Source organism: Rhineura floridana, chromosome 11, assembly GCF_030035675.1.
Source record: "Rhineura floridana isolate rRhiFlo1 chromosome 11, rRhiFlo1.hap2, whole genome shotgun sequence".
Classification (NCBI taxonomy): Eukaryota; Metazoa; Chordata; class Lepidosauria; order Squamata; family Rhineuridae; genus Rhineura; species Rhineura floridana.
The window spans coordinates 37,541,400-37,551,635 of NC_084490.1; the positions used below are offsets into that span (position 1 = coordinate 37,541,400).

General features: G+C 39.7%; 1 protein-coding gene across 1 annotated transcript; it reads right to left on the reverse strand.

The window, feature by feature from the left end:
- Positions 1–653: 653 nt before the first annotated feature.
- Positions 654–6,403, reverse strand: LOC133366241 (olfactory receptor 10A7-like). Its single transcript, XM_061589112.1, has 2 exons — positions 6,335–6,403; positions 654–1,705 (listed from the first exon to the last, which is right to left on the reverse strand). Exon 2 carries the CDS (start codon positions 1,673–1,675, stop codon positions 737–739), a length of 939 nt encoding a protein of 312 aa, XP_061445096.1. The 5' UTR covers positions 1,676–1,705; positions 6,335–6,403; the 3' UTR covers positions 654–736.
- Positions 6,404–10,236: the final 3,833 nt, after the last annotated feature.

The following is a 10,236-nucleotide window of genomic DNA, read 5'->3' on the forward strand; positions in this document are numbered from 1 at the left end:
CATGGCAGGCAGTCCTGAAACCTTTAGCACTATGGAGCACAGTTGCCAAAGTTTCAGGAGAGTAGGAAACAGAAAATATGTCCTCATTCCACCCCTTCTGACTGCCACCTCTGTCGGGTGGGGATACAGCAAAACAAGCACCCACTTGTTTTGCTTTTGTTACATCAGCAGCACCTGTAAAAAAATTAAAAAACATGGATCTGTCAAGAGGGTTAGCAATCTGTTTATTATTATCAATAAGTATCTTTGTATCAGCTGAACAGCCTATAAACAATGTGCATCTATCCATTGTTAGTTTGTTTGCATGTTCTTGTTTGTTGAAAATACCATGAAAATGATCTTACTATATAAAACCATGGATCTAATTATTACTCAATGGCCAGGGATAGGTTAATTGTTCTGTTTTTGGTCTATCTCACTCTTGAATATGTAACTGGAGCAAATCATGGAATTTGTTTTTGTTCATGATTTGTTCCAGTTCCATGTTATTTAACAAAATATTTTTCTTAAATAAAAGCATTGCAAAACAGATTTAAATATATATTTTCTTCCAAAATATGCATTTCAACACACAGTTTGAAAAGTCAACTCTGCTGAGAATTGCATCACAGCAACCGGGGAAGGGGAAAGTTAATTCTGCACATTAGTCACAAGCATTCCAGTTGATGCCAAAACCTTTCTCAACACTGTGTCCATGTTCTGTACATTTCACTAGATTTATCAAGGCATCATGAAGCTACGAAACCCTGCTGCTGAATTTTCCGACAGATTTGAGCAGAGCTTCCTTCACCTCTCTGTTTCTCAAACTGTATATCAGGGGGTTGAGTGTGGGTGTCAGGACAGTGTAGAAGAGTGAGAAGGTTTTGTGCAATTCATTCAGTGTTTCTGTTTCAGGAACTATATAAACAAGGAATATTGACCCATAGAAAAGTGTCACAACAATCAGATGGGAAGAGCACGTGGCAAAGGCCTTTTGTTGTGCGGCTTTGGATTTAATTTTCAACACAGTAAGAATAATGCAGACATAAGAAGCTAATGTTAGAAGAAAAGGGGGGCCTGTTCCCATGAGCCCTAGAATAAAAGTTGCAAGTTTTACTAGGTGGGTATTGCTACAGGAGATGTTTGCCACTGGATATATATCGCAGAAGAAATGATCAATTACATTGGGTCCACAGAATGTGAGCTGTAGCATAAAAGAGGTAATTATAGTGTTGGTCACCAAGCCGCTCATCCAAGATGTGAATGCTAACTGGATGCAGAGTCTAACATTCATAATGGAAGTGTAGCGCAGAGGTTTACATATTGCCAAATATCGATCATAAGACATCATTGCCAGAAGATAGCATTCCGTGGCTGCACAGAAACCAAAGAAGTAGTATTGTGCGAGGCATCCTGTAATAGATATGGACCTATTCCCAGTGAGGAAACTGGCCAGCATCCTTGGAAGGATGGTTGAAATGTAGCAGGTCTCCAAGCAAGATAAGTTCATCAGGAAGAAATACATGGGGGTATGAAGATGCTGGTCAACCACAACTAGAAAAACAATTAGGAGGTTCCCAACAAGAGACAAAGCATAGATGGCAAGGAACAATACAAAGAGAAGAATTCGCAATCCAACGAGATTGCCAAATCCAAGAAGGATGAATGCTGTCGGGCTTGACTGATTTTTCCCCATTTCTGTTTGCTGATGAATCTCAAGGTCATTCTGAAATACAATTTGAAGAATGATAGCAGACTTTGAAGCCAGGACCCCCACCTACCCACCATGTTTCCACCGATTGATTCTTGAGACTAAGGTTGACAGTCACCAAGGGCATCCAGTGTGGTCCTCTTTGTGCTGTTCCACTTAGTAATGCAAGTGGCCACATGAATGTTCTGCCACATTTTTGTATTTCAAAATGCAATCTGTCCATACAATTAAATGTATTGCACCCTGATGAGAGATAGCCCCCATCTATGCTGTACGACTTTAAGCAGCCATGGCTTCCCAGGAAAGTATCCCGGGAACTATAGTTTGTTAAGGATACTGAGAGATGTCAAGTGATCCCTATGCCTCTCACAGACCTATACTTACCAGGTTTAACCATTAATCCCTCTTTCCAGGGAACTCTAGGAATTGTGGCTCTGTGAGATGAAAATGGGTCTCCTAACAACTTTACAAACGACAGGTTCCAGAATTCTTTGGGGAAAGCCATGGTTGTTTAAAGTGGTATAACACTTCTTCATATTTATAGAGCAGATGTGGCCATAGCCACTGCTCTCATGGATATGCTAGTTTCGTGTATATTTACATAGTAGTTTCTTATTTATTTACTTACTTACATACATACATACATCATGGTGAATATACAAGGCAACACACAACAAACTTCAGCTAAGCTAGAGTTCAGGACAGAACTGCATTTTTCATTTGCAACTTTTGCAACTGGTCTTCACCTTCAAAATATATATAAGGGAACCTTTAAAAAAGTGATCTCTGATCTGCAGTCAGTTGTACTGCACATCATGTTACTGTATATGTAGATCCAGTCACTGGCTACACACATACAGCAGAATAATGTGGGCATGAAGTGGTAGAATTTTCAGAATAGACTGCACATCTTCAAAGCTATTGATTGAAAATGCCACTTTAAATACTCCCAATAAAAGTGATCTCCCTACAAGGGACACAAGAGTGAGGAAGCCCTTAAGCCAAATCTCTGCCTGCTGTCATGAGTTTCTTATTTGCAGGGTTAAAACACACCCAAACAAACCCAGGAGAGTCTTCAAAATATGATGTGGATGCTAGGACTTTAGCTCAGAAAGAGAGTTCAAAAATTAGAGACAACACCCTTTCCCCCCCTAATTACATATAAAAATGTACTTTATTCTGCTAATCAGAAGTAAGCCCTACTGAGTTCAATGGGACTTACTCCCAGCTAGCTGTGTGTAGAATTGCAGCCAGAACTTCCCACCCTACTCCAGATCCTGCTTTCATAGAATCATAGAATAGTAGAGTTGGAAGGGGCCTACAAGGCCATCGAGTCCAACCCCCTGCTCAATGCAGGAATCCAAATCAAAGCATTCCCGACAGATGGCTGTCCAGCTGCCTCTTGAACGCCTCCAGTGCCAGAGAGCCCACTACCTCTCTAGGTAATTCTTTTGCATTTAAGTAACCCAAGTTCCTAATAAATGTAAATGTTCCAAGGAAATATTTGGATATCTTGCAGGGTCTACTTCATCTCTCAAGATCTAGAGAAAGGATTAACAAAATGAACCACAACTCCCATCAGCCTAATCCAGTGGCCATGCTGGCTGGGGCTGATGGGAGTTGTAGTTCAAACAAGCAACTCTGCCAAGCTCTGCTAACAACACTAGCTTTACTATCATTACTACTACGTATTTATTCAGCATTAGTAAAGTGCAGGGGCTCCTGTTTTAGTCTTTCCCCCAGTCTGACAATCCACAGAACAATGGACATGGACAATGGGCAGCGAATAAGGGGAAGTAGACAAGTTCAGATCAAGAGAAAGCTTTCTAAGCAACAACTGCAACAATGCCATAAGAACATAAGAGGCCAGCTTCATCAGAATGAAGGTCCATGAACATTCCTGTCCTGTATATACCTGCTGAGAAATGTCCCATTGAATTCAGTAGAGCTTATTTCCACGTAATTTGGCATAGGGTTGCAGCCCTAGTCCAACATCCTATGCCTGCCAGTTCTCCACCATTGAGAAGCCATTAAGCAGGGCATGGGGGCAATCGCCACCTCCTCTTATTGCTCTCCAGCAGCTTGCTTTCAGTAACCTACTGCCTTTCTGAACCATGAAAATAACAACATGCAAAGAGCCCTGCTGAATCAGGTGAAAGGCCCATCTAGTTCAGCATCCTGTTCTCACAGTGGCCAACCAGATGCCTGCAGGCAAGGACCTGAGCACAAGAGCACTCTTCTCACTCAGAGACATGGGGTTGTATCCACGTAAGTTCTACTTATAGTGGACCCACTGAAATTAATAAACCCAAGTTAGTCATGCCCACTAATTTCAATGGGTTTACTCTGAGTAGAACTAGCACTGACTATAACCCATACTGCCTCTAACATTTTCATAGCCATTGTGACTAATAGTCATTGATACTCTATGATATCTAATCCCATTTTAAAACCATCTCAGCTCAATTTTTCCCCTTCTTCCTTCTCATGACACTTGAGAAACTATTTTCTATTTTATTTTAGCAGAGTCCACACTGACCTTACTTATGAGGTGGGTTATGGGTTTCTGAGCGAATGTCCTCTTCCATCGTATAGTCACCTCATGGAGGTATGCAGACTTCCCAGCCCCCTCTTCCTCAAAACCCCACAGCGCCTTTGGTTGGGCTTTCCTGTAAGTACAGGTACCCTGGGAAGATACATGATTTATAGATAGATGAATGAAAGGCCATTCACAGACACCTCTTGGCCACCTCAAAAGTAAAGTAAGCAGAACAGCAACACAACCTTTCTCCCCACCCATGAGAATTTAATCAAAATTCTCAATTTGAACATTTTTCAAATGTAATTTCCTGACTCATTAATTGCTGGAGTATGATTTTTAAAAGTAGGAGAGGTTTTCAGCACAGTGCTGATTATAAAAGATCAAATCTTTTATCTAGCCGCTTTCTTCTTGAAATGTTACGTTTATAAACCACTATCTTAGGGTGCCCCCAGATGGCCAATATGTTGCAGGAGATATTCAAATCATACCAGGAAATTTAGGTTTGCACAATAAAAGTGGAGTAAAGCACTCTGTCACAGTAATCCAACAAGTCCATTTTTTTAAAAAAAACATATTTCTACTGTTAAAAAGTACAGGGAAATGCACTGAAAAGTGAGGTGACTGACTGACTGATGAGAAGATGTATAAACACCCTGCAAGCAAATTGGGATAATTCAGGGTGAATGTTCATTGTCATGTAACCTCCCAGCAAACAAATCAGAAAGGATGCTCAATAAAAACTAGATATAATTTAGCCCACAAGTAAGCTCTCTGCAAGCAAATTAGGATGAATGTTCAACAAGTAAGTCATATGAAAGATAAAAACAATGTAGCCTTTCCTTGTAGAGAAGACGCTCCAGGACCCTGATCACATAAAACAAGGTTACTAATCATAGAAAAACAGGTTGATCCAACAAGTAGTAAGGTACATTGTGGCGATGAGAGTGAGATGACGGGAGATGACGGGAGATGACTTGATCAGCAGTGAGGAACTTGCCTCTCTCCAGGTGTTGGACTACAACTGCCATCATGCTGGCCATGTTGGCTGGAGCTGATGAGAGTGGGAGCCCAGTAACATCTGCAGGGCCATAGGTTTGCCATATCTACACTAGATGGACATATGCAGAATGAAATGAACTTAAAATGGTATAACTGGAACTTGTACAACAGATACAGATAGTGACACAGAATGGAAGAGGTTACTGGTGACTGGGCATCTTATTCAGTCCCTTCACTCTGGCTACAAAGAAAAGGCTGTGTCTGTATCTTTTGAATGTTTTCACTAGAGTCTCTATGGGCAAAAATATGCATTTCAAAAAATCACCCTAGATTATGCTGAGCTACACATCCAGTCAAATTCTCTGAACTGAACACAGGCATACCCAGATTGTTGTGAAAACTGTTACTCAAGTTTTCATTTTGTAATGGTTAATAGACATTCTGCAATCAGGAGGTAAACTTCCTATGGTTTTTCCTCCAGAACAAAATCACTGATTCATGCAGGTCACCTGCAGACTAATAAGATTTCCTGAAACTTTTTAATTAAGAGGGACTGATATTGTATGAATGGAGCTGTGAATGAAAACAGACAGCTGTGCTTAGTCAATGATTGGAAGTTTTATAGACTGCACGTTTCCAGATGATCTTGAAAAAAATTAATGCTGGGAGCTCTTATCCCAGTTTAATCAGAACATTTAGATTTAAGGTGGCTGTTTGACATTACTGATTTTTGAAACCTCTGTGAGATTTCTCAGTTCTGCAATGAATTTAAGAAATTAAAAATATTGATACATTCACAGCAGTTTTACTGTTGTACCAGAGCACAGTTTGAGGGTTTATAATGAAGCTAAGCAGGTCTGGGTCTATTCAGTGCTTAGATGGCAGATCACCTGACAATTCCATGTAAGCCACCTTCAGTTACAGTGTGGAAGAAGGGAGAAATGTAACTCTACTAAATACAATAATTAATACAATATCTCCTCTCTGAACACATAGTCGTGGAGAACTATTATACAAGGTCCAAAATGTTATTCCTGATATTCCAAAAATTCCAACATTATTTGTCCTAGTAAAATTTGTAACTTCATGTGTCGTATGCATACCTGCCAAATCCACTACTTCCCTCATAAGCCATGAGACCGACGTGCTAAAAGAAGAAAACAGATTCAGTAAATTCCATTGGTCTGATAAGTCTGGACACAGATCAAACAGATTTCTGAAGCACACCTTCCGCTTTCCATTGGCCAGTCCCATCGTTTACCAAGAAAGCAATAGAGTTAGATGGTGTATATGAACCATTTAAAACTCGCATGTCACAACAATGAAGTACTCTCACCAAATATAGCAGATGGAGATGAAAGGCTAGTATGACAGATACAAAAATATTTACCTCTAAAATGATTATATTATTATGTGGAATCTCTGATGTGTTCCATTTGGGTTCCATCTGGAGGAGACAAGTTTCTTCTGTGCCTTCTCTAACCTCCCAGCCTAGATGATAGGGGTGGAGCCCTGCTAAGTCTTGCTTCCATTCACTAGCAAAATATTTCACATACAAACAATCAAGCAGTCTTGTTTCCATTCAAAAGCAAAATATCAATGTGCCTACTTGCTTAAAGTAAAAATGATCAAGTAGATTGGCTTCCCTTCAATAGCAAAATATCACTATGCACACTCAAGTGAAACATTAAAGGCTCTAGTACAGACTATTACTCTAGATGAATATCCACAATGACTGGGAAAAACAGTCTGCCTGTATTTGGCTTTCTATATTAAGTGCGAATAAAAGCCAACCTTTCTCTATAAGTAGCAGTAGATGAGTCAGGATGGAAAAGCAGATAAATTTTAACCTCGGGGACTCTGTTGCAACCTCATCTGGCAACTGTTGGGGTTTTGAGATACTTATAATAATCACCAGATGTTTTTAAAAAATAGCATGAACATCAGTAAGAACAATGCTGATTAAGTGGCACTATGTTTCTGACAGACAGGCTCAGAAAATAGTGTGCCACTTGGAATCTTGTAGTGTTTTAGGGTCTGTTGAGAAAGGGCTCTCCAAAGTCATGCCAAATCAGATGCCTTTCTTTTAAGAATTAGAAAATGCAGGTACTGAGATGGAGAGGGGGAAGAAAAAACAGGGATCTTCGCATAGTGCAGGTGCAGTGATAGAGCCAATCCAAGCTCCTGCCACTGCACCTACACCAAGCAGAGCTCCCTGCTCCCTTTCCCCTCCCCCTCTCAGTAAGTGGTAGTGACGTGTGGCACTGGGAAACTGGGTAAGCAATGTTGCCTTGCCCACACTACCAGACTACTGCCCTCTTCTTCTTGGTAACTGGCAGGGACATGCAGTGTTGGGAAGCCAGGTTAGCAATGGTGCCCCACTAGCCACTACTTTGCATGCTTACTTGAAAGGAAGTCCCCGATAAAGGGAGTTCCTGACTCTCCCACACACACACCGACTGCCCTGTCTTTTGACAGCACTGGGCTGACCCAACCCAAGGCAATCTGGGGCCATCTCAGCTGAAACCCAGAACCGCTCCAGTTGGCCCAATTCAGTTTTGTATTCAGCTGAATCTGATGCACAGCCTTGCTCAAAGTATGACTCTATAGATTGAAATGCAATATATCTGGCTCATTCAGTGGAATAGGCTTTTTGTTAAAATAAACATACAACATTGATTATGGGTGCCTAACAATATCAGGGGGGAAATATAGGAAGGAGGGTGTTTTAGTCAACATTTGCTTAAAAGTGTGGAATAGGCATAGGCAGGAGTTGGCCTCAGAAACATTCCATATAGCCTTGTTAATAAATGATGGAAGATTTAATATGGAACGACTAAAGATAGCTTTAGGTAATTTCAAAATTTGGAAAGATAATAGTTTACAGACTTAACTAGGACTGGAATCAGATTAAAAGACATGAGCTGGTAATGAGAAGAATGAAGGCAACCCTGCCTGCCTTTCAGTACTTAATCATTGAATCATAGAATAGTAGAGTTGGAAGGGGCCTATAAGGCCATTAAGTCCAACCCCCTGCTCAATGCAGGAATCCAAATCAAAGCATTCCTGACAGATGGCTGTCCAGCTGCCTCTTGAATGCCTCCAGTGTCGGAGAGCCCACTACCTCTCTAGGTAATTGGTTCCATTGTCGTATGGCTCTAACAGTTAGGAAGTTTTTCCTGATGTCCAGTCAAAATCTGGCTTCCTGCAACTTGAGCCCATTATTCCGTGTCCTGCACTCTGGGATGATTGAGAAGAGATCCCGGCCCTCCTCTGTGCGACAACCTTTCATGTACTTGAAGTGTACTATCATATCTCCCTTCAGTCTTCTCTTCTCCACGCTAAACATACCCAGTTCTTTCAGTCTCTCCTCATAGGACTTTGCTTCCAGTCCTCTGATCATCCTTGTTGTCGTCCTCTGAACCTGTTCCAGTTTGTCTGCATCCTTCTTGAAGTGCGGAGACCAGAACTGGAGATAGTATTCAAGATGAGGCCTAACCAATGCTGAATAGAGGGGAACTAATACTTTATGTGATTTGGAAGCTATATTTCCGTTAATGCAGCCTAATATAGCATTTGCCTTTTTTGCAGCCACATCGCGCTGTTGGCTCATATTCAGCTTGTGATCAATGACAATACCAAGATCCTTCTCACATGTCGTATTGTTCGAGTAAACTTGAGCAACAATATCCAGATTTGTAAAACTGGCACTTTTATGTATGACACATAATGTTTCTTCCTGTGTTTGTAAGATATCAGTCTTTTAGTCTGGTAGCACATATTCTTTGGAACTCCCTCACTATTAGTATCAGGCAGGTACTTGCATTGCATTGTTTTCCATGTCTGCTAAAAACAGTTTTGTTTGGGCAAGTCTACCCAGACACGTAAATTTATTACGTGTATTTGCTTTTAAGATTGCTTGATTTTGTCTATATTTTGATAAATTTATTATGTCTACTGATTTTAAGTCTGTTTTATTGCTCTTTTCATGAATATGTTGTCATTTTGTGCAAACTAATTAGAGATTTTTAAAAATTAAGCAGTATATAAGCTTTGCTAAAAGTAAATTAAAAAATAAACACCAGGAACAAGAAAAAGATAGAAACTGACTCTGAAGAATACATCTCTATGGTTTTCCAAACTTTCTCAAACATTCTTAAAAAATATTGTAAGGAAAAGGTTACTGTAATTATGTGGGAAAATGAAACAGACACTTATTGGAGGAAATGCCAAAAGAGATGTGGGGGTTCCTGTTCAGGATAGGATACAATTTTTCAGTAGCAACAAATTATAAGAATTGTATCAAAATAGAAGTTCAGGGCTGTTGGATGCCTTGAAGGAACAAGATGTAAAGTAGACTAGGGATGGAAGAATAATCAGTTTTGGTTGTCTCACTTTCTCATTTTTTCTAATCTTGAATTCAGTTCTCCACATTTCTGAAGCAATTTTTGATTTACAAGAAAAAGCTTATGAAAACTCATCACCATTTTAGTTTCCATTTCTCCTAATAAACACATCCTTGTATGTGGTTTTGACAAGTACAGATGTTCGCAAGCAATTTCCCCTAAAATAATGCATTTATGTATGTCATTTTCATGAATATATTGATTTTTATGCACACATTTAGCACACGTTTGTAAAAATATACGCTTTTGTGACCATTGTTTTGTTGGATAACGGTATTGCAAAATTTGGATATGTGTGGATTTAAAAGCATGGCTGTGTTTCCATTCTCATATTGTTTTGGAAAGTGTGAATTTAATAGTTTCACCTTTAAATGCAAACTGAATTGAATTTCATTATTATTGTTATTGTTACTGTGGTTATTTTAATGTATTACTGAATATATCCTTCACCCTGAGGTGTCAAAGTGGGTTACAACAGGTTTATATATATCCTTAAAAACAATTTAAAACAACTTAAAATCAGAAAGATCACAAGAATAGGGTGTATTCTAAAGATTCAGATGTCAAAGACCAGGGTAGAAAGGTGAATCTTCAGCCTT